Source organism: Rhinatrema bivittatum, chromosome 16, assembly GCF_901001135.1.
Source record: "Rhinatrema bivittatum chromosome 16, aRhiBiv1.1, whole genome shotgun sequence".
Lineage (NCBI taxonomy): Eukaryota > Metazoa > Chordata > Amphibia > Gymnophiona > Rhinatrematidae > Rhinatrema > Rhinatrema bivittatum.
In genome coordinates, this window is record NC_042630.1 from 12,404,643 (window position 1) to 12,430,981 (window position 26,339).

The 26,339-nt window shown below is 45.1% G+C and overlaps 2 protein-coding genes across 3 annotated transcripts; one reads left to right on the forward strand and one right to left on the reverse strand.

Annotated features, from left to right (window-relative positions):
• Nucleotides 1-154: 154 nt before the first annotated feature.
• LOC115077311 (olfactory receptor 6M1-like) lies at nucleotides 155-4,357 on the reverse strand. The gene is made up of 2 exons (XM_029579604.1): nucleotides 3,991-4,357; nucleotides 155-732 (listed from the first exon to the last, which is right to left on the reverse strand). The coding sequence occupies exons 1-2, from the start codon at nucleotides 4,355-4,357 to the stop codon at nucleotides 155-157; spliced, it is 945 nt and encodes a 314-aa protein (XP_029435464.1).
• Nucleotides 4,358-12,597: 8,240 nt separating this feature from the next.
• Nucleotides 12,598-26,119, forward strand: LOC115078734 (E3 ubiquitin-protein ligase TRIM39-like). 2 transcript variants are annotated; one of them, XM_029581732.1, is made up of 6 exons: nucleotides 12,598-13,030; nucleotides 15,222-15,317; nucleotides 16,450-16,680; nucleotides 18,928-18,950; nucleotides 20,064-20,179; nucleotides 25,541-26,119. In XM_029581732.1, the coding sequence occupies exons 1-6, from the start codon at nucleotides 12,617-12,619 to the stop codon at nucleotides 26,044-26,046; spliced, it is 1,386 nt and encodes a 461-aa protein (XP_029437592.1). In that variant the 5' UTR covers nucleotides 12,598-12,616; the 3' UTR covers nucleotides 26,047-26,119. The 2 variants fall into 2 exon arrangements, with proteins under 2 accessions (XP_029437592.1, XP_029437593.1); XM_029581733.1 differs by having other exon boundaries at nucleotides 12,598-12,847.
• Nucleotides 26,120-26,339: the final 220 nt, after the last annotated feature.

Genomic DNA, 26,339 nt, shown 5'->3' on the forward strand with positions numbered 1-26,339 from the left:
AACCCGAGGAGGTGCTGGGGTGATACTGTGAACCGGTTCAATGGGGCATATAACTATTCTGTCCAATGGGGGCTGTTGATGGGTTGTCATAGCCTTGGTCCATTTCAATATTTTGCCCAAGCCTGTATCCTCGATCTCTGAAAGACATTTATTCTTATCGGTGAGCTAGTGCTAAGCATTTGGCTATGGCACTTTTCAAGGCTTCCTTCACTTTCTCATTCCGTAGGCTAAAGATGAAGGGGCTTAGGGCAGGAGTTACAAAAACATTCAGGACACAGACCAGCTTATTCATCTCCAGGGAGGACACTTGAGATGGCGTCACGTAGATGAAGATGGTGCTGCCGTAGCCTAGAGCAACAACGGTGAGGTGGGCTGCACAAGTGGAGAATGCCTTTCCACGCCCACTGGTGCAAGGGATTCTCAGGATTGTTATTGCAATATTTATGTAAGATACAATGGTTAATATCAAGGAGCTCAGGACCACAAGAGAAAATAGGAAGAAATCAAGCAGTTGAATAAGACGAGTGTCTGAACATGCAAGTTTTATTAAGGGCCCTGAATCACAAAAGAAGTGGTTTATAATGTTAGGGCCACAAAACGGCAGTTGAAGCTTCAGAACTGTGGGTATGCTGATGGAGAGTAAGCCTCCCAGCCACGAGCCAAGGATCAGGTAGTGGCACAATTTCCAGGTCAAGATGGTGCTGTAATGCAGAGGGTCGCAGATGGCCACATTAGGGATGTGAATCGTTTTCCATATCGTCTTAACGATAGAAATCGTGTGGCAGGGCAAGAAAATCGTCTTAGGCACGATTTTTTAGTTAAAAAATCGTTAAAAATCGTTTTTTCCGATTAGTGCGCACTAACTCGAGTTAGTGCGCACTAACTGGGAGTTAGTGCGCACTAACTGAAAATGATACAATTTGACACTTTTCAGGTCAGTTAAGGTCAGTTTAGGAATGAATATGTATTCCTATTGGCTGCCCTCTTATTTATTCATGTTACCAAGTTTCCTACTGACAGTATATGGGGGATGGGAAATGGAAACAGTTGGTAGCTTGACAAAACAAGTAATGTGATCAGTCAATGTGACTAGAACTTGTGCCCTAACCCTGATACCAGGGGTATTGTGATCTTCCTGCACACAGTGCCCTATCCCTATTAATACGAGGGGTGTTGTGATCTTCCTGCACACAGTGCCCTATCCCTAATACCAGGGGTGTTGTGATCTTCCTGCACACAGTGCCCTATTCCTGATACTGGGGGTGTTGTGATCTTCCTGCACACAGTGCCCTATTCCTGATACCGGGGGTGTTGTGATCTTCTTGCACACATCCCGATATCAGGGATAGGGCACTGCATGCAGGAAGATCACAACACTCCTGGTATTAATAGGGATAGGGCACTGCATGCAGGAAGATCACAACAGTCCTGGTATTAATAGGGATAGGGCACTGCATGCAGGAAGATCACAACACCCCTGGTATCAGGGATAGGGCACTGTGTGCAGGAAGATCACAATACCCCGGAGGAGTGAGGGTCAGGCAGCTCCCCCCTGTCTGTGAAGCCAGCCTCTCACTAGTAATGCAGGGAGGGAGCTGTCTCAGACTTCACCATCCTCCCCCCCCCCCCCCTTACCCACACACCATTCACTAGCTGGGACATGGGGGAAGTCAGGAGTGAGGGTCAGGCAGCTCCCCCCTGTCTGTGAAGCCAGCCTCTCACTAGTAATGCAGGGAGGGAGCTGTCTCAGACTTCACCATCCACCCCCCCCCTCACCCACACACCATTCACTAGCTGGGACATGGGGGAAGTCAGGAGTGAGGGACAGGCAGCTCCCCCCTGTCTGTGAAGCCAGCCTCTCACTAGTAATGCAGGGAGGGAGCTGTCTCAGACTTCACCATCCTCCCCCCCCCCCCCCTCACCCACACACCATTCACTAGCTGGGACATGGGGGAAGTCAGGAGTGAGGGTCAGGCAGCTCCCCCCTGTCTGTGAAGCCAGCCTCTCACTAGTAATGCAGGGAGGGAGCTGTCTCAGACTTCACCATCCTCCCCCCCCCCCTCACCCACACACCATTCACTAGCTGGGACATGGGGGAAGTCAGGAGTGAGGGTCAGGCAGCTCCCCCCTGTCTGCGAAGCCAGCCTCTCACTAGTAATGCAGGGAGGGAGCTGTCTCAGACTTCACCATCCTCCCCCCCCCCCTCACCCACACACCATTCACTAGCTGGGACATGGGGGAAGTCAGGAGTGAGGGTCAGGCAGCTCCCCCCTGTCTGTGAAGCCAGCCTCTCACTAGTAATGCAGGGAGGGAGCTGTCTCAGACTTCACCATCCTCCCCCCCCCCTCACCCACACACCATTCACTAGCTGGGACATGGGGGAAGTCAGGAGTGAGGGTCAGGCAGCTCCCCCCTGTCTGTGAAGCCAGCCTCTCACTAGTAATGCAGGGAGGGAGCTGTCTCAGACTTCACCATCCTCCCCCCCCCCCCCTCACCCACACACCATTCACTAGCTGGGACATGGGGGAAGTCAGGAGTGAGGGTCAGGCAGCTCCCCCCTGTCTGTGAAGCCAGCCTCTCACTAGTAATGCAGGGAGGGAGCTGTCTCAGACTTCACCATCCACCCCCCCCCCCTCACCCACACACCATTCACTAGCTGGGACATGGGGGAAGTCAGGAGTGAGGGTCAGGCAGCTCCCCCCTGTCTGTGAAGCCAGCCTCTCACTAGTAATGCAGGGAGGGAGCTGTCTCAGACTTCACCATCCTCCCCCCCCCCTCACCCACACACCATTCACTAGCTGGGACATGGGGGAAGTCAGGAGTGAGGGTCAGGCAGCTCCCCCCTGTCTGTGAAGCCAGCCTCTCACTAGTAATGCAGGGAGGGAGCTGTCTCAGACTTCACCATCCTCCCCCCCCCTCACCCACACACCATTCACTAGCTGGGACATGGGGGAAGTCAGGAGTGAGGGTCAGGCAGCTCCCCCCTGTCTGTGAAGCCAGCCTCTCACTAGTAATGCAGGGAGGGAGCTGTCTCAGACTGGTATCAGGGTTAGGGCACTGTGTGCAGGAAGATCACAACACTCCTGGTATTAATAGGGATAGGGCACTGTAAGAGATGACTGTAGTAGATTGAATAAAGATCTGATGTTTCTGCTCTCCTCACACCAAACAAAAACAACACACAAGCAGAGAAGCCCTTCTTACAAAGCTGAGCTAGTGAGTTAAGTAGGAGGAAAAGTAAACATACTGGTGCCAGTGTGGCTACTTAAAAAATACACTTACCAACAATCAATTACATATATTTGAACTGTGTACAGTTCCAGCCAGGACCACCTTTCTAAAATGCACAGTGATTGGCAAATTCAACATGCACTAGCATTTCAGGTGCCTGCTAACAAAAATAATAAACAAACAAGTTCTAGTCACGTGAGTGCTGATCATTACATTACTTTTTTTGTCAAGCTTCCAACTGTTTCCATTTCACATCCCCCCAACCATATTGGTAACATCAATAGATAAGAGCACAGCCAGCCAATAGGAATACATACATACATATTCATTCCTAAGTGACCTTTACTGACCTGGGAAGTGTGAACACTTTGTTTCATTTTCTGTTGGTGTTCGTTAGTTTCCAGTTCCATTTCCCATCCCCCCAACCATCACCTCAGTGGTAACCTTGGTAACATCAATAGATAAGAGGGCAGCCAGCCAATAGGAACACATATTCATTCCTAACTGACCTTCAGTGACCTGGAAAGTGTTTATTTGTATCATTTTCAGTTAGTGCGCACTAAATCGAGTTAGTGCGCACTAACGGGGAGTTAGTGCGCACTAACTCGATTTAGTGCACACTAACACGATTTAACGATTTTTAACAATAAATCTTTATAATTTTTATTGTATCGTGTTCTATAACGATTTAAGACGATATAAACATTATCGGACGATAATTTTAATCGTTGAAAAACGATTCACATCCCTAGGCCACATACCGATCGAAAGACATGGCTGAGAGCACAAATAATTCTGCAGTCCCCACTAAGAAATAGAAAAAACACTGAACCACACAACCCAAGAAAGAGATGGTCTTCTTCTCAGCCAGGAGGTTGGCTAGCATTTTAGGAACAACCGTCGTGGTGATTACGATCTCCAGGAAAAAGAAGTTGGTGAGGAAAAAGTACATAGGCGTATGGAGATGGTAATCCATGCAGGTTAGCATGATTATTAAAAGGTGTCCAGTAAGTGACAGCACGTAGATCAGGAGAAAGAGCACGAAGAGGAAGATTTCCAGTTCAGGAATTATGGGGAATCCTTGCAGAATGAATTCAGTCACAGTGGTTTTGTTCCTTGGATCCATTGATGTAATGCCTCTCTGCAGAAAGGATACAATGAACATTTATTATAACTTCTTTGGGATGGTGGGTAGGAGGCTCAGCATACAGCATCAAATACTGTAGTTCGATTGAACGCTAGGAATGTAATGCAAGATTCTTTTAAATAGCCATGAAGAAATATTTACTTTGGACCATTTTATAAAAGCTAAGATTAACCCTTCCATGGGAAAATCCATTGCCTGCTATTTGCTATAGTGTGATGTTTCAGTTTAGCAAGCCCTGCAAAATTTGATGTGGTTGATATTCTCTGACTGGACATAGTACTTTATTATACTCATAGAAGCAGAAAAAATGTTTTACATTGAACATTGTTTCTTTCGTAAGCCAAGGCTCTGTGCATCCCAGGAGATAATCTTTTTCCCCCACTTCACACTACAGCAAACCCTGTAAAATATATCATAGTTTACTCCTACATTGGCTTCTTGATATGCACATCATGGTTTGGAAGGCAATCAGGTATACAATAATAAGATGCAAGGTCCAAACGTTTTAAGAACACAACTGATAATGGGTTAGAAACTGGTTAAATAATATACAGACAGTATCTTAAATGGAAATAACTCCAAGAAAAGTGGGGTTACCAGTGGAGTGCCATAATAATCAGTCCTGGGCATAGTTTTCTCAATGTTTTCATAAGTAATATTGAGGAAGGGTTAATAGAAAAGTTTTGTAATTTTTCAGATGGTACTAAGATGTGAATCAAAGTGGACACTTAGTAGAGTGGATAAAATGAAGAGTGATCTAAGCAAGTCTGAGGAGTGGTCATCTAGTTGGTAGCTAAGATTCAGTTCAAAAGCATATAGCCATACATTTGGTATAGAAAAGTATGCAACTGAGCACTATACAATAGGTGAAGGAGGGGGAAGTTGATATGCACAACCTGGATCATATTTGCAATGATCGTATCTGATTATCTTAAATTTGCAAACTAGTGCATTGAAATAGTGACCAGAGCCTTAAGAATGCTGAATTGCATAGCGAGGAGTACAAGCACCAGAAAAAAAAAGGTGAAGTAGTCATGCTTCTGTAACCATTATTGGTAAAATCTTATCAGGAGTGTGTCCTGGAGGTTGTATTTTTAAAAGGATATAGACCGAGTAGTGGTCTTCCAGCAAAGAGCTAACAGAGTCTACTCTACACCAAACGCCTTATGAAATGAAATATAAAATCCTCAACATTCATATACCCTAGCTGAGAAGAGAGACAGGGGGTGAATGCTAAAATCATTTAATTACTTTGTGGGTGTACATGTAATGCACAAGAAACAAAATTTTAGTGGAAAGGGCATTCTAGAAGAAGAGGTCATGATATGAGTCTCAGAGTAAATAGACTTCGAAGTAATATTTGAAAATATTTCTTTAATAAAAGGATACTATATTCTGCATAGAACGGTTTCTCAGTGGAGGAGGTAGAAGCAAAAACAGCAAGAAAATTAAAAAAAAAAAACATGGTATGAACAGAGCATTCATAAGAAAAGAAAGTGAGAGATCAAGTGGAACAGGAAGGAAATTTGCCAGCCTAAATAGGACTTCCTCCCTTATTTGCTGTCATATTCCATGTTTCTTTCTGTGAACATAATGCTATGTGCCAACAAGGTACACTAACATACCAGCAGCGCATTTGGAACTAGGCAGCGTTTTCCACCTCAGCTACATCACCATAATAAGTGGAACTTTTATTTTTTTTTTTATTAATCTTCCAATTGATGTTGGAAAAATATGGCAATCTAGGCAAGACGCCTACTGATTTTGAACAAGAGAGTCACTGGAAATGAGATCCACTGGTTTTTTTTGTTGCTCTTTCCAGCAACGTTCATATTGAAGCAGCGTGAAGAAAGTTTGTCCAACAAGCCAATCAATTACGGGTGACCTACTAACATCTCAAGCTGTAGTCATTCACATTATGGAAGTCCACAGCAAGACACATTTGTAATTCAACTAAAATCTGCTGTTTGTTTTCCAAGATTTTATGCGTGTGATGCTTAATGGGCAATGCAGTTGACATGGAAGGAGCCACTTTGTTGAACTTTGATGTCAAACATAACATAATAAGCTTTATATTCTTACCTGCACTAATATAAACAGCATTTTCTTAATTTATTATGTAGGATATGGGATATACGGTATATGTGAATAAAGACAGTGAAATTTCCAAAACAATGTATGCATACATTGTTTTCTTTTTTTAATTGCCTGCCTGATATACTGATGAACTTACATGCTTGTATGTCCTGTTTGCGCCTACGTTTTCATAGATTGGCCTAAGGCATTCTCGGGGGAGGGTACTTTTTAAAATCCAAAAATATGTTGCACTTACACATAGATTTTGGGATTTTAAAAAAGCATGCGTGTACAAACAAGCATGCTTAGCAAACTTGTGTAGGTAGATTTGGTGGGATAATTTTCAAAGTGGACTTATGCACATACGTCCGCTTAGAAAATGAGTGTCTTTTATGCACAAAGTTACAAAAGTTCCCCCAAGAAATCTAACCATCTTCCAGATCAGGTATGTAACCAAGGTTGTACATTAATAGTTCAATTACTGCAACAAGCAGGACATTTCCAGAAAATATTTAGTATATTTTGGAAGCAGGGAGACAAAGACCCCCTAAATTTTCTAATATTCTTTTCAATGAACCTGGATGAAAATATATTTCAGGTTTTTTTTTTTAAGGTGCATACTTCAGAGGTGGAGGTATAGCCCCAGTGGTTAGAGATACAGGTTGAGAACCAGGAAAGCCAGCATCAAATTTTATTTCTTCTGCTACTGATGACCCCCATTAATTTCTTCTAGCACAAGCCTTCTGGGGCAAAGACTGGCCACCTATACCTGTATTTGCAATATGAGTTCAGATACGTTTTGTGTTACTTCCAAAACAGTTGTAAGCTTCAAGTGAAGTTAAAATATTAACCCTGTTGTGGTAAACTTTTTTTTTTTAGCCAATCATCTATTCTCCAGTCACCTTTAATTATATCAGAGAAAATAAGAAGATATAAGAAAAGGAACAGGTAATACTAGTATATTGTGCATGGAATATTCAGATGTTACATGCTAGGTTTGTAAAAACTGATTTTAGTATTCCCTTTTTTTTTTTTTTTTTAAACAGTGGACGTAAATAATCTTGAATTTCCTTCTGAAGGCTGGAAGCACCTGCTCCAGCACTGTAAATGGTGAATTCATTTGGAATGTCAAGATCAATCCAGAACTTCCAGGTACTTGTGACCCAGAGACAGGATGTTGAAATCGATGGATCTTGGTTTGACTCAGCATGGTAAATCTTATGTTCATCTTTATCCATGCCGGCCTACGGACTGGGTTTATGCCAGCTGAGGTAACATGCAAGGAACGGGAACTGATGACATTTCTGTTAACGGATATGATAATTTTTGAAGGACCAAAAAAATAAAGACCCTTTACTGAATGGATTTTCAAAAGCACAGGGGGTTTCTATATAGTCTTAACAGCTCATACACTACTACATTTTTATAAGCTGTCATGTGCTGGAGTGCCCCTGTTTTTCCCCTTTAAACCTGGTGGGACATACAAAGAGAGGGTTCTACGGGTGGGAATCTGCTGGGCAGGGGAGAGCTCTGAGGGCAGGACCCTGCTGGGACATTAAGGGGCAGATTTTAAAAAAGTACGTACGCGCGTACTTTTGTTCGCGCACCCGGCGCAAACAAGAGTACGCCGGATTTTAACAGATACGGGCGTAGCCGCGCATATCTTTTAAAATCCGGGGTCGGCGCGCGCAAGGCTGCGCAACATCGGCAGCCTGCGCGCGCCGAGCCGCGCAGCCTGCCTCCGTTTCCTCCGAGGCCGCTCCGATTTCGGAGCGGCCTCGGAGGGAACTTTCTTTCCGGCGCCCCCTACCTTCCCTTTCCTTCCCCTAACTAACCCGCCCCCCAGCCCTAACTAATTCCCCCCCGCCCTACCTTTATTCCAAAAGTTACGCCTGCCCAAGAACATATTTTCAGGTGAGGGTCATTTCCTTTAAATCAAACATATCAATGTTATATCAAGGAATGGGTTTGTTCATTCCATTTTAATTTAAACCTTTTCACAACTGAAGAAGGACTTACTACAATGTGATGGTTTGGTTCCCTAGCTAATCCTGTTTTGATACAAAGTGGTTCATTCAGCTCTTATTCTCTCTTTTTTTTTAATCTTGGAAAGAGGAATCTGTGGGATTGCTTACCTTATGACTCCATGACAACTGAGGTAGGTTGAACCAATTTTGGCTTCATCCAGTTTCATAGGCTGAACTTTAGCCTTTGGTAAATCAGAACCGCAGATCCTTGCATACAGTGATGTGAAAATAGGACTGGCTCTGTCTGATGGAGGTGACATGGAGCCCTCTGATTATCACATGAATTCTGCTGCAAGATTGCTGCCAAAATCTTAAGCAAAGTGGGGAACAGATACGGCCATGACCTCCCTATGGCTCAGCATTCCCAGTTATATTTGAGCGATATTGATCTCAGTACCTTCTCGCCTTTGGAAGCATCTAGGGAGGCGTTCCTAACACCAGAAACACGATCCCTGGATGCACACCAGAGGTGGATCTACATCGGTTATCTCTGGAATACTAAATTCTAAAGCTATGTGAGCTTCGTGGTCAGATAAAAAGCACAAGTCAAATGCAATTTGTTGGTTTTACTGCTCTTACAGCACAATCACAAAGTTAAACAAAAAAAGCCTGGACTGCAGTACCTTTAGACAAGTGTTCTGCCACAATCCTAATAATGACGCATCTCTCCAGATGGGATATTTAGCATTCAGGAGACAACCCAGAATTAAATGTATTTCTCTTTGCCTGTTTCTGAGTGATGGTGTGCCTTTCTTTCCAACAGGGCATGCAGGTATACTTTTTCTTAACACCCAGAGGTTCTCATGTCATTGCACTGGGGATATGAATCCCAGGGAATCACTTCAGCTTTTATAAGTCACAATAATATGCCTCTAAGGAAGAGATCCTAACGTGGTAGATGATGGAAGCCTTGGACTGATTGTCTCATGAAGTCTGCCACTTCTACAACTGATAAAATGTTTGCAACTTTTGATGACAAAGTTCCCCCCCCCCCGAAACACACACACGCATGCGTGCATGCACAAACACACATGCAAAATGCACATATTGAGCAGTGTGTCATCCGTCCCAAAACCTGAATCACGAATAAGTTTCATTTGCTCCCGTGATGTGAGAATGCAAACATCGAGAGGGCATTTTTTGCATTGTATATAAAGACTGAATGCAGGTCAGAAATAAGATTTTATTAGCATATAAAAATATATAAAAATCAACATATAAAGGACAAAACAAAAAGAATTATTGTAAATATAATATCAAATGGTACTTGAATCCTTCAAGGTTACAATCTTAAGAATGGTTAGTACCTGCTTCTGAGGTATCGGTCTCGGATGTTAGGGTTTGACAATTAATTTACAATACCTCATACTGGGGTAGATTTTAAAAAGGTGCGCACGCTACTCAGTGCGCGCTCATGTACACCCGATTTTATAACGAGCGCGCAGGCGTGAGCAAGTTATAAAATCAGGGCTCGGCACACGCAAGGGGGTGCACAATTGTGCACCTTGTGCATGCCGAGCTGCACTGCCTTCCTTCATTCCCTCCCAGGGCGCTCTGAAATTGGAGCGGCCTGGAAGGGAACTTCCTTTCCCCCTAACCTGACCTTCCCATCCCTTCTCCTAACCTCCCCCCCCCCCTGTCATTTGTCCTATCTTTTGCGCCTGCCTCTGGCCCTGCCCTGCCCCCGGACTGCCCCGCCCTACCCTGCCCTGGACCACCCCTTTTGTAAAGCCCCGGGACTTACACGCATCCCGGGGCTTTACGCGCTTCATTGGGCTTTTTAAAATAGGCCCGGCGTGCGTAACCTTTTTAAAATCCGGCCCATTGGTTTTGTGTTATAGGTATAGGGGGGTACACGGAAGAGGTTTTTTTTGGATATCATAGTTACAACCATCACAACCAGACGTCTCACACTTCCTCTATTCTTTCCTGGTAAATGTTAGCCATGTAATGACCGAGCAAGCGTAAACTTACATGTTTTGTGGGCGGGAAAATTCAACATGGCGTTGTTTAACCAAGTGTGAACTCAGCCAGTGCAACCTCTTTGAAAATGGACCTCCAGGTGGATACAAAGTGGATACAAAAACCACTGAGTGCCAGATAGTTTATCCATTTATCACGGACTCGATATTCCTCATCACTGGCAGCTAAATATCTGGCTTAACCTAGCCGGTCACATTTTGACTGGCAGTGGCTGGTTATAGCAAACTTCTCTGATTAGTGCTCACAGTCAGCGCTTTTCTTATATCCAACATTCCCCAATCCATCTTCTTCCCAATGGGTACCTAGTGGTTAGAGCAGCGGGGGCTACGACCCAGGGAACCCAGGGTTCAATTCCCACTATTGCTCCTTGTGACCTTGGGCAAGTCACTTTACCCTCTGTTGCCTTAGGTACAAAATTAGATTGCAAGCCCCCTATGGGGATAGGGAAATACCTAACAGTATCGGAATGTAATCCGCTTTGGTGCCGAAAAGCAGAATAAAAAAAAAAAAAAAAATGTGTACGGACACAGCCCGATCCTCCACCCTCTCTCTCCAAAGAGAACCGAATATTAACAATGCCAGATTCCCCACCCTCCCCCCAGTCCCCGGACCACCTGCCGGTACCTGCTAAAAGAAGCGAAACAAGGGAGAGCCAACGCGCCCTCCAGATCTGCCCCCCCTCCCCATCTGAAAAATATCCTCCCATTCCAACCCCTACCAGCGAGATCCAGTGATTTGTTTCCCCCATCAAGGACTGATGCTCAGCTGACACATTTATAGGGTATTTTGGGTATCAGAAGGAGGGTTTTGTGCTCTCTCTCTCTCTCTCTCTCTCACTCTCTCTCTTATTTTATCGGATGTCAGCAGTGAGGGATCCAGCTAATAGTGATTTGTTTCTCCCATCAAGGACTGATACTCCATTGACACATTTATAGGGTATTTTGGGTATCAGAAAGAGGGTTTTGTGCTCTCTCTCTCTCTCTCTCACTCTCTCTCTTATTTTATCGGATGCCAGCAGTGAGGGAGGGAGGAGGAATCGTGGCGCTAAGGGGATACATTTGGCAGGTTTTTGTTTTTTTTTAAATAAATACCCGGTTCTGGTTGGCAGTGAGGGAAAAGGATGCAGGTGTTGGAGTGGGGTACATAATGCATTTTACTACCATGCACGTGTGGGAAGGGATGGAGGATGATCAGCGTGCAGGGCAGTTCACCCTTCTTCTTCTTTTTCATTTTATATTTTTTTAATCAGGTGTCAATCGAGAGATGGGGGGGGGGGGGGGAGAGCATTGGAGGACTTTCTTGCACAGAGGGGTTGAGGGGGGTTGGTTGGACAGGTTAATGCCTGCCAGAGCAGCAGCAGCGAAATTTCTACAGTGAAATTTTAACACTTTTAACAACCAGAGTGAAACCTGAAAAAAAAGGGACTCCGTCAAAGACTCAGCGGCACCCGTCTAGCAGAGCATTTGCAAGAGCAGTCCCGAACTTTCTTGCGGGATCAATGGGGGCCTCAAATTAATGTGATAGTGGATTCAACCAGGAGGCCTCGGGGCACTATCAAGCAGAGAATAGGAAAATGTAACATAAATAATAGTGATCAGGCCAGACTTCAGCTGGTATTATCCACACATTACTAACAATATTTAGGCCAGTATAATGATTAGAGATCACCGAGTACATGCCCGGCTCCATGAGTCGCAGAGGTAAAAAGCTGTGATAAACGGAAAGCAGAAAGGAAGCCAAGAAATCCCTCAACCCCTGCTTCCAATTCTCCAGATGAATATTAAAATTTCAAACGACCATAACTTTATCAGTTAAAAAGAAAACAGGACCCCTTTTTGTTTTGATAATCGAGCAGAAGTTGCCCAGGGTAAGTAAATGTTATAAGGGTTTTGCATTCCACTCGAGCTGTTCTCCCTTCCTGATGTTGTTTCCGCGAGGCATCCTCCAGGAATAAAATATGATTTTTGCGCGTCTCTGCCGGCGCCGCAGCCCCTAAGAATGTAAAGGCAGGCTTATTCCGGCTTCATGTGACAGTACGGAGCCTTGCAAAAGAGCCTGAAATCACAGGGCACGCCCCAGCGATCAGGGAGAGAAACGAAACCAGCAGGCTCCCAGCCCCAGCTCCTGCCCCCCCCCCCCCCACCCCCGAGCCATGGCTGCTGCAAACCCGGCCGAGGCCCTCCGGGATGAGGCCACCTGCTCAATCTGCCTGGAGTATTTCACGGACCCGGTGTCGGTGGAGTGCGGACACAACTTCTGCCGCCCCTGCATCGCCCAGTACTGGGAGGGGATGGATAGGAACTTCCCCTGCCCCCAGTGCAGGAAAAGGACTCGGAAGAGGAGCTTCAGGCCTAACAGGCAGCTGGCAAATATGACGGAAATGGTAAAGCAGCTCTCGGTGCGGGCGGCGAGGGAGCCGGCTGAGGGTGTCTGTGAGAAGCATAAGGAGACTCTGAAACTGTTCTGCCAGGAGGATCAGAAACCCATCTGTGTGGTGTGTGATAGATCCAAAGATCACAGATCTCACACCGTGATCCCCATAGAGGAGGCTGTGCAGGAATACAAGGTGAGTGTCAGTAACTTTATTATCACAGGGTGTCCCGGGGTCACAGATCTCACACCCTGATCCCCATACAGGAGGCAGTGCAGGAATACAAGGTGAGTGTCAGTATCTTTATTATCACAGTGTGTCCCGGGGTCACAGATCTCACACCCTGATCCCCATACAGGAGGCAGTGCAGGAATACAAGGTGAGTGTCAGTATCTTTATTATGACAGTGTGTCCCGGGGTCACAGATCTCACACTGTGATCCCCATACAGGAGGCTGTGCAGGAATACAAGGTGAGTGTCAGTATCTTTATTATCACAGTGTGTCCCGGGGTCACAGATCTCACACTGTGATCCCCATACAGGAGGCTGTGCAGGAATACAAGGTGAGTGTCAGTATCTTTATTATCACAGTGTGTCCTGGGGTCACAGATGTCACACCGGACCCCCATAGAGGGAGGCTTGCAGGATACCAAGGTGTAGTGGTCAGTATCTTTTAGTTATCACAGTGTGTCCCAGGGTCACAGATCTCACACCAGGATCCCCATACAAGGAGGCTGTGCAGGAATACAAGGTGAGTGTCCAGTATCTTTATTATCACAGTTGGTGTCCCAGGGTCACAGATCTCACACCCTGATCCCCATACAGGAGGCTGGTGCAGGAATACAAGGTGTGTGGTCCAGTACTTGATTATCACAGTGTGATCACAGTTGGTGTTCGGGTCAGAGAATCTCAACACTGTGTATCCCCATACAGGAGGCAGTGCAGGAATACAAGGTGAGGTGTCAGGTATCTTTATTATCACAGTGTGTCCCGGGGTCACAGATCTCACACCCTGATCCCCATAGAGGAGGCTGTGCAGGAATACAAGGTGTGTGTCAGTATCTTTATTATCACAGTGTGTCCCGGGGTCACAGATCTCACACTGTGACCCCCATACAGGAGGCTGTGCAGGAATAGAAGGTGAGTGTCAGTATCTTTATTATCACAGTGTGTCCCAGGGTCACAGATCTCACACTGTGATCCCCATACAGGAGGCTGTGCAGGAATACAAGGTGAGTGTCAGTATCTTTATTATCACAGTGTGTCCCAGGGTCACAGATCTCACACCTGTGATCCCCATACAGGAGGCTGTGCAGGAATACAAGGTGAGTGTCAGTATCTTTATTATCACAGTGTGTCCCGGGGTCACAGATCTCACACTGTGATCCCCATACAGGAGGCAGTGCAGGAATACAAGGTGAGTGTCAGTATCTTTATTATCACAGTGTGTCCCGGGGTCACAGATCTCACACCGTGACCCCCATAGAGGAGGCTGTGCAGGAATACAAGGTGGGTGTCAGTATCTTTATTATCACAGTGTGTCCCGGGGTCACAGATCTCACACCCTGATCCCCATAGAGGAGGCTGTACAGGAATACAAGGTGAGTGTCAGTATCTTTATTATCACAGTGTGTCCCAGGGGTCACAGATCTTGCACTGAAACATCACAGAGAAGGCTGTGCAGGAATTATTATCTTCATTGTCCAAAGGATTTAGGGCCTGATTCATTAAGCTTTTTTTTTCCCATAGACATAGAATGGTAGAATTGCCTTAGTGAATCAGACTCTTAATCTGCTCCCATCCCTCCTCCTCCTCCACCAAGTTCCAAAATTGAGAACCTGTAGACTAGGCCAGAAACAATATAGGAGCAGATATGTCAAAGATTTGAGGATCTAAATGAAGGCGTTAAGCACCTAGATCTGCATATTTCCTCCTATAGAGCACTTACTTACATTAAGCACCTGAAAAGTGAAAGGAGCCTGGAAGGGGTCCAGGGAATTACCTTAGGAGCTCAGTGCTGATTTCCAGTGCTAGGCCTCTAACTTTAGGTACAAAATTAACAGCAGGCCTAGGTTATGGGAGCCTCAGTTTTAGCCACCTAAGGTTTGCTGAAATGTTTCCATACTTTGGGGTCCTAAAACTTAGGGTGCCGGGGTCTACACTCTGTGAGAACTGATCCACCCCCACCCTCCTCCGGCCTGTTCTGCCCTTTTACAGGGGGAGGTTTCTCTTGCCCCCCACCGATGGTCATGAAGCTTTCAGCCTCCGGAGCAAAGCGCCGAAACTCACGCCAGTCGCTTTCCCCCCATGCCCGCCTTCCTCGTTCCCACCGAGGGTCGTCTTTAACAACGCCCTTTTGGTTTTTTTTTTCTCTTTTATCCCAAAGGAACAACTTCAGAGTTGTTTGAAGTCCTTGAGGAAGGAACTGATGAATGTCCAAGCTTTTCAGACCAAAGAGCAAGAAAGGACCAGAAAACTGAAGGTAATCCCGGAGGGCAGTGGTGGGGACGGAAGCGGGGGACGGTTCTTTGAGATCTAACCTTTTCACAGTGCAGCACGTAATTTTGCTTCCATTATGCGCGCCATGAGGTGAATTTTAAAAGCCTGACGTGAGCGTTAGTTAGGGGACACGTGAAGAAGCCAGGCCCGCCTGCGCCGAGCGGATTTTAAAAGTCGCCGAGATGCATGCGTACGTCCCGCAGGGCGCGCATCTCGTAAGTTTTCAAAAAGGGGGCATTTTAGGGCGTGAACATAAGATGTGCGCGTGAATACGGACACGACCTGTCACGCGCACCAAGTCTCCCTGCCTGCGTAACTTTCCTTCTGCTGCGGATGACTTGTAAGTTAGGAAATAAAGATACACGGGCAGATCTCTGGGGTTTTAAGGATCGGCGTTAACTGGGGGGAGTGTTGGAGGACCTGTCTTTTAATTGGGTGAACTGGGGACAAACTGGTAAAACTGGGAATGGCATTGGCACGTGGCACTTTTAAAAAAAAAACCCTGAGTTACACGGTAGAAGCGGGATTTTGCTCACATGCGCGAGTCCACGTAAAATTCGTAAGTGTGCGAGCGGCCAGGCTATTATATATAATGCACGCATAGGCACACGTTTCTTATAAAATGGACTCGTAGCTGGGTGCGGGCCCACGTTTGTGCAGATGTGCGCCCACCTGCCTGTTGGAAAGTTCCTCCCAGATGTGAAACCCACTCCGGGATCGCCTCCCTGCAGGGATTTCCTCCTGTCAAGTGCATGCGCCACGGAAGCCCGATTCCTACGTTTGGCCAAAGGAAGGCAATATTTAGACAAAAGGCCTTTTTCCTGGGTAAATGAGTTTGTTAATTGTCCGCCTCAAACACAGTAAGCTATGAAGAGGTTCTCTCTCAAAGCACTTCACATTATAGTTCCTGGCAGCTATTATCAGCATCTTTTATTTTCTTTTTCTACCAGTTAACCGTGACCTGGGATGTGCACCCTAGCTCCAATATGGATATTATTTTAAATCGCCGGCCCCCACCAAAAAAGAAACCACACACACACACACACACAATTTGTGATGTTTGCATTTCAAAGAAAAAATATGCATCCATTGCTTCGCTTTTCTCCTCCCTATAGGAAAACGTAGAAATTCAGAGGCAGAGGATCGTGTCTGAGTTTGAGGAGCTGAACCGGTTTCTGAGGCTGGAGAAGCAGGGTCTTCTGGACAGGCTGGCGGAGGAAGAGGGGGAGATTCTGCAGCAACTGGACAACAGCATCCTCGGGCTGGCGAAGCAGAATTCACTGCTGGAAAACACGATAAGAGAGCTGGAGGAGAAATACCATAGCGCAGCCATAGACTTACTGGAGGTAAGAAAAGCCGTTTTCAGGCCCTGTAAAGGCTCTGATGGAAGGGAGGCGTAGATAAGAACCCATGGATGGGAGGGGGATTAGGGGAACAAGTCTAAAAAAAATATCACTAGTAGATGACACGGGAAAGAAGGAAAGAAAGGGAGTGAAAGAAGAGGAAATTTAAAGAAAGTTGAGCGCCTGACCTGGGTGCCACAGTTTTGGGCCCGAGCATCTAAAACTTAGGCATCTAAAATCGGGCCTGCTATCTATTCACGAACAGTTAGTTTAGGCAACACTTGATGAAAATTGGCAGCAGGCACCTAACGTGTAACCTTGGCCCCCTTCTTTTTTAGGGGCCTAAATGAAGGTGCTCAGTTGGGGAGATGGGAAGGGGGGGCCATTTTCATTTAGGCGGCTATAGCTGCCAAGCTCCTGGAATATCTTTTGAATATTGGCCCCTGCGTTACTTATGTAAGAGGAGTCAAAGTGTAGGGGTGAACGTGAGGAAACGAGGAAAGAATTGCATGTTGGGTACTGGCGTTCACTGTGCATGACACACAGGCAGAGTCGTCCCTGGAAAGAAGTGGAGGGGAAGGGCATGGTAAGATAGTGGTGTAAGAAGCAAATGGGAATCAGACGCTATCTTCTTAAAACAGTGAGAAGTGGGAGTGAAATAAACCCGTAAGCACATAAGTGAAGCCGGGGCTGTAGTGATGGCGGCGGTGGTGGGATACATTTACTTCTAGACCGAGTGCTGGCATTTTGTGCACTGTTACCCTAAAACGGACCAAGCCCATTCCTGCTTGCACCCAGCCCAGTCTATGAGAAGTCTTCCAAGGACAAGTTCTATACCCTTTAATACTGCTGGAGTTATAAACGGGCTCCAGCCTACTCGTGTTTCTCAGTGACCTGATAGTTCTTCACAGCTCGTATGGATCAAATGGTTGTTAGAATTAGTTACGTTCTGATATGCATTAGATGGCCTTACCCCCCCCCCCAAAAAAAAATATATATATATAGATAGAGAGAGAGAGAGAGCATGGGGAAATTGGTTAGCTGGTGAAATAGTTTGCTTCATTATAATGCCTGCTTTGATTCGTTTTGTTCAACGGACTGGGTTACAACATCTGGTTTTGATGAATTAACTCCGCCTCATGAAGATTTAGCCTTGGTCATTTCTGTTACTTTGGAATGGGTTTGAGAGGACGGTCACATAAGGAATATTGTTTCAGTACCTCTTTAGAGTTGTATGATCCAATATGTTTTGTACATTCGTTTTGTAATCTGGTATTTTGTCATAAACTGTAAGTGTTTTTAAGATTTGTAGATAGGAATTTTTGGGGTTAGGTATTTATCAAAAACATAATGAATGCAATCTGCTTTGAAGTGCCTGAAAAAGTGGAATATAAATAAATAAATAAATAGATGTATTAAGTAATGAAAATAATTAAAGTTTTCATTGTAATTATTATTGTACATTAGTGTTGCTTTTTTCAATTTGTAGGTATTTTTCACCTTATGCACTTTAGTTGTTTTTGTATATTGTCTACTGTTTTTTCATTATATCTTTTTCTATTTAAATGATTTATAGCCCGCTGAGCCACCAATCTATATATATTTGGAGCTAATCTGATGGCACAGGAGAAAAAGTGGCAAATATACACAAACACACACACACACCACAAAATGCAACCAAATACGTCCACGAGGTGAGGTACATAAATTTAAAGAGTCCTTCTTTTTCAGATAAATAACCATTTATTCAGAAGATAAGTTTCCCAACACGATCTGTGTTTTGGCAGGGAGAGCAGACTAAGCACTGTAAGAGGCATTTGTGTACAGAAGGATCTCAGGTAAATTAATCAGCATCGGGCAAAGCAAACAAGAATATAAACCTGGCTTACTGACACAGTTCCATGCTGTCAGCATGGACTAGAGCACCTGTAGCACACAAACTAACCTGAGGCATTTAGGTCATAAGGTACCAACAAGTCACATGGTTTATGGAAAGTTTGCCAGCAAAAATTAAATGAGAAAAAAAAAAAAGGAATACAGAATCAGGGATATATAACTAATCTTTATATCCAAACTTCAAAATAGAGAAGAAACTTAAAGCAGGAAAGGATTTTAAAGAAAGAAGGGACATGAACAAATTCAGAGATTATCTAAATTAGCGTGCGCATCTCTATCATGCATAAAAAAAAGATTGACTAGTTTCTGAACAGTATAATTCATTTATATCTTACGCATATTTTCTCTCAACAGGAGGTGAAAAGTGCCTTGAGCAGGTAAACATTCTGTTCTCATTTCCAATTAAACTAAGGCTGATGGTCAGCATGGAAGAGGAGAGCCACAGCATGGGATGGATTTCTCTTGCTCTCTCATTTCCCACTACACACAAACGTTATAGAGGCCTTAGCAAGAGGCTAATCCAGTGCTGAACAGTGGAATGAAGGGGAGGGCGGGGGGCGAAGCCATAGCGATGGACCCATTGCAGTTTCTAGGTCTCCTGACTCACAGGTGTTGGTGGGTTCAGGGCATGCCTTGGAGGCAATTGATCCTAGGCCTGGGGAGGGAGGGTAAGTGGTGACCCCTGCCAGCTATAGAGTGGCGCTGAGCTTAAGTCTCAAAGAAGACTTCTCTGCAGCACGCGACACTGACAAGGGTGCTTGCTTTTGTGACATAGGCCTGTCTTGGGGGAGAGGGGTGGGGTCTGTAACAAGGGAAGAAGGAGGATTATAAATGGAACAGTAGACATCTAACTGTATTATTTTCCCTTTTTTTTTTTAATGTTTGGGGCATGGATGACAGATGACGCACACTTCCTATCAGAATATTATTTTTTGGGCTGAGAGAAATGTATAAGAAACAAAACTTTTTTCAGTGAAGAGAAAGTCCTAGAATGTGAAGTCGTTGCTAGGATGCTCGTAGAGGTCAGACTCAGAGATAAGATTAGAAACCTCTCCGTCACAGAAGGGGGGGTGGTGGATTCATGGGATGTTCTCTGAGAGAGGAGGGGGGGGGGTGGGTGCAAAGTCAGTCACAAGAATTCGAGGAGACCTGGGAATAGGCGCGGTGGATTCTCAGTGGTTGAAGGAAAGCCAGAGTGAACCGGAGCGTGTGTGCGGCATGGCAGCCGGGAAGTAAGGTGGACAGACAAGATGGGCTTCCTGCTCCTTCCTACGTTTCTGTGAAAGCAAAGCAATAACAGGGAAGTGCTTTCTGTGTTCTGATCCACCGTATAGGCAGGACTGGGACCCGAAGCACTAGAAAATAGCAGAGTGAGGACAGGGGATGTCTCCTGCCTCACTTTACCGGTGCTCGAGGCCCAGCTGGAAGCTGAGGGGAAATACTGAACAGGAGAAGTCACTTAACAGGGAAGGCCTTCTTGTTATTTGCAGAGGTGAAGAAATGAAATGCCAAGAGCCAGAACCTGTGGACACTGAGATCAAAAAGAATGCATACAACTATCCTCTCCAGTATTTTACGCTGAAAAATATAATAAAGAAACTGAATGGTAAAGTCTAAATATTTCTTCTTCTCTTTTATTTATTTTTTTTTAATGTCCTGCAGTGTAATATTTCCCTCCTACATTTTTATAAGAAGCATTTTTGAAAATCTTTCAAGCCTGGCGTTTTGTAAAAGACATTGTTTGTTTGATATTCATGTGATCTTGTGGACTGAGTGGGACAAGTTGGTCTTTATCTGCCATTATCTATAATGTTCAGTTACCTTTATGCATATAGTACCATTCCCAGTCTCTGACCCTATGATTTCAGATTTACCTTGAATTTCCATCTACCAGGTGTAGTCCATCTTTTGGGTGTAACCGAGGAAGGCAGGGGCACACTCAGTACCAGGACTGAATCTGTGCAGAGTTCCAATAAAGGCTGATGTGGGTTCTCTGAAAGGGGGTAGGAGAGACATCCAGGGCCCAAAGTGTAGTATAAATCTCTCTTCTGTGGGTGTGTACTCACGCTCCGTCTCTGCAGTGGTGAGCGCCCAAAAACAGACTGGACACATGAGCGGGGTGTTCCAAAATAAACGTTTACTATTCAGCTTGTTTAATCGAAATGAATTGACATGAAATACATTTTACCCTTATCACATTATAATCACAACAATAGACATAACTCAAAAAAGATCCATGTCTGTTCTCTTTGGGAATACAGTATGTATTCATTAGAAATTAATGCATACAAATTAACGAACAAGTCCATTTTTTGATTTGTTAAAAATTGGCAAATTGCGCACACAAATTACTAAACTGCATGCACCAATTGCCCAAAAAGAAAAAAAAAACAAACCTAAAAAAATGAGAAACCGAAATAATGAATATCCCCACTAAACAAATCAAACAGAAAATGTTTTATCTGCACATAACTCCCCCCCCCCCCCATTCCTTTACTATTTTCCCAAGGGGGCCCCCCCTGTCTTCATTTGGACAGAATATATGGCTGTCTTGGGTGCACTGGAATGGATCGCCTATCCTTCGAGTATCTCCCTTGCACAATATCTGGGGGTCCATTGCTTTTCCAAACTTCTCTTTTCCTATTCTTCAGGTTCCTTCTCTCTCGTCCCATGGCTGGATTCCAGCTGGTAACCAGTCCTTTCCTTCACAGTTCTCTTAGACGTCGCGGGGATTTTTCAGTCTGAAGCAGCCTGAAATTCTGCAGAGAGGGGAAAATCCTTCTCCCTAGAAAGGATGAGCAAGATCTTCCTCCCAGAGAACGCACATTTTAGGGCAATCCACTTCACTTCTCAGCAGAGATATTGATCCAGTTTGGCCAAAGAATAGGAGGAATTACAAAAAAAACAGCTCCTTCTCCTTCAACACCCAAGCCAAGAAAAGAGCCACATCGACTCTAAGGGTCACCTGCTATTATACAGGCAGGAATTTCTCATTGCAATATTCCTCCAGTAGGGGTGCTGTGGTGATCTAGTACATTCTCTTGCCCTATACTGCTTAATTCCTAACAACAAGGCCAAAATCTCTAGTAGAGGTCCTAGTGAGTGATGATGCAACTAGTTGGGATGGATGAAATGGTACAGGGGAATTCCTATGAGCCAATTTTTCACATAATTAGGACTGAGCCATTAACGGGACACTAAATGACAATGGTTTGCATACTAAATTCATTATTGTTCTCTGGTGTACAATTCACTGAGTTAATGATAGTCACAGCATGCAAATGGTCAAAGACCCAGGCCAAATAGATCTCTTGTTCTTTTACCTTGTGTATGCTGTGCAGGTCAAAATTCCCCATGCTAATAAACACATTTAGCATAGGAGATCCCTCTCAAAAGCCTTCCTTCCCCAGCACTAAAGAAGCTGGCCAAAGGTTCACACCCTCAGAGTCTAGCTGACACATGCAGCTTTGTCCATGATTAACGGCTACAGTAGCCATACAAGCAGGAGAGGACTTTATTTCCTCTTCTCAAGTGAAGACTGGAGTGGGGAGTGCAGGCTCAGGAATGGCAAATACCGATTGCAGAGAGGTGAAGGGGCGATGTTTAAGCGGGCTCCTAGAGGAGTATTGTCGAAGTGGGAAGGGATCAGATGTCCATGGAGGGGATCTGTTCTTCTCCTTGGGGAGTTGAGGATTTGGGTAGTATCCAGAGGTCATTTTTTTTCTTGGATCAGGGTGTGGGAGGTAGAGGCCTCAAGGGCACAGTTACCACCCATGTTAAATGTTAGGCTGCTAACATTTAACCCTTAACCTGAAGATGTTTCTAAAATAATTGTGGACAGATGATCATGATAAATTTAGTGAATAAGTCATGGGGGTGTGTGTGTGTGTGTGTGTGTGCAACCTTATGTCCCACGTCGGGGCCGTGTCAGTTTTCATCCAGCCTGCACGGTCTCCATTGCCTTACCCTATGAAAGCCGGTTTCTGTCTGTCACACACGGTCCTATAAAAGGAGCACATCACCCCATTTCTGAAGTCCTTGATTGGGTGGGGGGTTGCACACAGCAGAGAGCCTCCAGTCAGTGCAGCAAAGGTGGGAAATAATGTCAGAGGGGCCAGAGCTGAGAGCTTGCACAGGTGGGTGTCTCGGGGTAAAGGAAACGTGGTGCTGCATAAGGGAAACAAGAAGACTGTAGGGCTCGGGTAACAGGCTGAATGCGCTTAGCAGTGACTGTGAAGCTCAAGCCCATTGGACAGCAGTACGAGCAGCAGGTGCAGTGGCTGAATTTTGGCCCTTTGGCCTGAATCAGCAGCAGCAGTATCATTAAACAGTGTCGGGTATGGGAGGGGGGGGGGGAGAAAGGGGGGGGGTAACCTGGAAAATATAACAGCATAGCAACTCCAATTAGCTGCAGCGATCTGATACAGCTGGGGTGGGGGGCGAGAAGGAATGGTCCTTGAGGGTCGGGGGGAGATATAGTATGCTGGGGGTCTTTCTGGACTAATGGAGAGAGAATATGGTGAGTTCTGGTATAGAAGTGGGGGGTCTTGCCCATCATACAATATCCATACCTCAATATGGACCTCAGACCAAAACGTTTGTCCACTTCTAGCCTAAGATGTTAAGTGATCATGAGTTCAGTCACACTGTATCTGTATAATTCCGTGCTCGCATACGCATGATTTCACATGACTTTTCACCCCCCTACATCATTAGCGACTGGTGTTAGAAACCTTTAGTGGATCAACCACTTCATTTAAAACTTGCTTTAAATATTAATTCTGGGGGGGGGGGGGGGGGGGGGGGGGGGGGGGGGGGGGGGGGGGGGGGGGGGGGGGGGGGGGAAACACATGCTGCATTAATAAGAAGCATAGTTCTGAAATGCACCATTTGATCACCAGATGGAGCCATTGTCCATAATTTACTGTCAAAGTTTATATAACACTTCAGTACTAGAGCAAAAAAGCTGAGAATTTTGTTAAAATAAAGAAAACAAGAACTTATCCATCTTGATTTTTATTCCATTACTGAGGGAATAGGCTGTGATTGTATCTAAAGCTCCTTTGCCGAGCAGCTCCCAGTGTTTTGGACCTACCAAGATCAGGGTGCTGCTCGCAGTCATGCATGATCTACAAGTAAAGTTCAAATATAACATGAACAAAGTTCCAGATCTGTACAGAAACTTCTTAGAAATGAGTGCATGGCTGTATATTGTGGTATCGCTTATGACTTCCTTGAATTCGAAGTGTTCTTCTATAAAGAAGGGTGGCTTAGCAGAGGTGGGATCCATCAAGGAAAGAAGAGAGTAAATCTATCAATCTATCAGGCCGATACAGTAAAGTTCGCGAGAGAGCGGGCGAGCGGGCAAGCGCCTGCTCTCCCAGCACGCGCACAGTCCACTCTCCTGTGCGCGCGATCACTAAAAAAAAAATTTTCAAATTAGGGCCCGTGGTAAAAAGAGGTGCTAGGGACACTAATGCGTCCCTAGCACCTTCTTTTGACAGGAGCGGCGGCTGTCAGTGAGTTTGACAGCCGACGCTCAATTTTGCTGGCGTCGGTTCTCAAACCTGCTGACAGCCACGGGTTCGGAAACCAGACGCCGGCAAAATTGAGCATCCGGTTTTCAACCTGCAGGCAGTTTAAATTTTTTTTCTTAAATTTTAAATTATTTTAACTTTTGGGACCTCCAACTTAATATTGCCAAGATATTAAGTCGGAGGGTATACAGAAAAGCGTTTTTACTGCTTTTCTGTGCACTTTCCTGGTGCCCGAAGAAATTAACGCCTACCTTTGGGTAGGCGCTAATTTCTGAAAGTAAAACGTGTGGCTTGGCTGCACATTTTACTTACTGGATCGCGCGGGAATAACTAATAGGGCCATCAACATGCATTTGCATGTTGTGGGCGCTATTAGTTTCGGGGGGGGGGGGGGGGTTGGACGCGAGTTTTTGACGCGCTATTACCCCTTACTCAATAAGGGGTAAAGCTAGCAAGTCAAAAACGCGTGTCAAAACATGGGTTAACAGTGCGCTCCGCCGGTGCGCACTGTACTGTATCGGCCTGTATGTATGTCCAAATATATAAGCAGGTATATACTGTACTTTCTCTGAGATCCATGCAAGGACAGAAGATCAATATGCTGATAATCTTTTGATAAAGATAGAAAGCAGGAAGAACAAAGATGATTGAGTGATTGGACATACTATCAGAGTCCAAATTAAGCTGGCGATTATGGTGGGGAGAGCAGGGTTGGAAGAGGAGGCCTTTACCTATTCATATATCTGTTAAATATCAATAGGATACCGAGCAGTCAAATTTCCAAAGAATCTAATCCCCTAACTATGGAGTTGGGCAGCTTAGATTCAGTCGGCTGAAAACTTTACCACTTGGCGCAACAGAATGAGATGCCTGCTGTTTTGTTTTTTTTTACCAAGGTGGCTGTATTTGTCTGCTTTAAAAGTAGTCATTTCGGGGGGGTGGGGGAGGGGTGCGGTTAGACTGGGGAACAACTTAAGGCCTTTATCACTAAGGCTTCCCTCCCATTCTGTGTCTATGGAAAAATAATGCTTCGTAAATGAGGTCTTTAGCTGGCTAGCTCAAAACTTCACCATTAGCCAACCAGGATTAGGAAGGTCTGAATGCTGGGACAGCAGGCATAACTTTGTCATCAGTGTTACAGCTGGCAAATTTTAATTAGATTTTCAAATGCAGCCCAGGTTATGGCCAAAACTTCCCTCCACATCTAGCTGGCTGTGGTGTAGCTAAACTTGCTGCTGCTGGGCAGTTTCTTGAAAATTCACTTCCCGGCCGTCTAACAAGTTCTTGGAAGGTGTAGAAGCCAAATGGGAGGTGAAGAAAGCCCATTTAGAAAATCCGGGGCTGGGGATAAAAATAACTGATGCACGGGTCAGCAGCGTAGTTCTGTTATAACCTCCAGACTTACCCTTTTTTTGTCTCTCACCTTGCAGTGTCGTTTGTGGCTCTGGATCCAGAAACGGCGAATCAGTCTCTCATCCTGTCCGAAGACAGGAAGAGCGCAAGAGTTGGCGAGGTCTGGCGGGAACGGCCGGTGAATCCCAGAAGGTTTGAGGATTCTTCCTCTGTACTGGGCTGCGAGGGATTCACATCGGGAACACATTACTGGGAGGTGGGGGTGGGGGATGGGAGAATTTGGATCGTGGGCGCCGCCGAGGAGTCCGTGAGTCGAAGAGGAGGGATAACTTCATCAACAGACAGGGGAATCTGGGCTGTGAATTTGATTGCAGGTCATTACCGAGCTCTCACTTCCCCTGCAAGTTGTTTGACCCCGAGCGAGAGCCCCAACAAACTTGGAGTTTACCTGGACTATGAGGGAGGACGATTGTCCTTTCACAATGGCGACACCATGGAGCACCTCTACACTTTCACGTCTACCTTCACCAGAAAATCTTCCCTTTCTTCTGTATTGGGACCTGGAACAGAAATTAGACTGTGACTTTGACTGATAGAGACAATATCATTTAATAATCTTCCCAAAAGATTATCATTATTTTATTAATAAAACACAAGTAAAGTGAACTTTTTGTTTCATAGGTGTGTTACGCGGATTTAATTATTTTCTCTCTTAAAAAAAAGATTAAAAAAACGTTTGAGGGAATATGAATTATCAAAAAATTAAATAAATACATGGAGATCCATATTTAAAAGCCATTTGGATGGATAACATAATAGTTATCCATCAAAATGGCTTACCCAGCTACATTCAGCCCTTATCTGGATAAATTCTAG

What these genes read in the sequence shown, in the direction of transcription:
- LOC115077311 (XM_029579604.1), bottom strand. Translation starts at nt 4,357, where the DNA reads ATGGATCCAAGGAACAAAACCACTGTGACTGAATTCATTCTGCAAGGA. An exon ending in AGCCATGTCTTTCGATCGGT is followed by an intron (nt 733 to 3,990) that starts ATGTGGCCTAGG and finishes TTCACATCCCTA; the next exon opens with ATGTGGCCATCTGCGACCCT.
- LOC115078734 (XM_029581732.1), top strand. Translation starts at nt 12,617, where the DNA reads ATGGCTGCTGCAAACCCGGCCGAGGCCCTCCGGGATGAGGCCACCTGC. An exon ending in CAGCCATAGACTTACTGGAG is followed by an intron (nt 16,681 to 18,927) that starts GTAAGAAAAGCC and finishes TTCTCTCAACAG; the next exon opens with GAGGTGAAAAGTGCCTTGAG. An exon ending in TATAATAAAGAAACTGAATG is followed by an intron (nt 20,180 to 25,540) that starts GTAAAGTCTAAA and finishes CTCACCTTGCAG; the next exon opens with TGTCGTTTGTGGCTCTGGAT.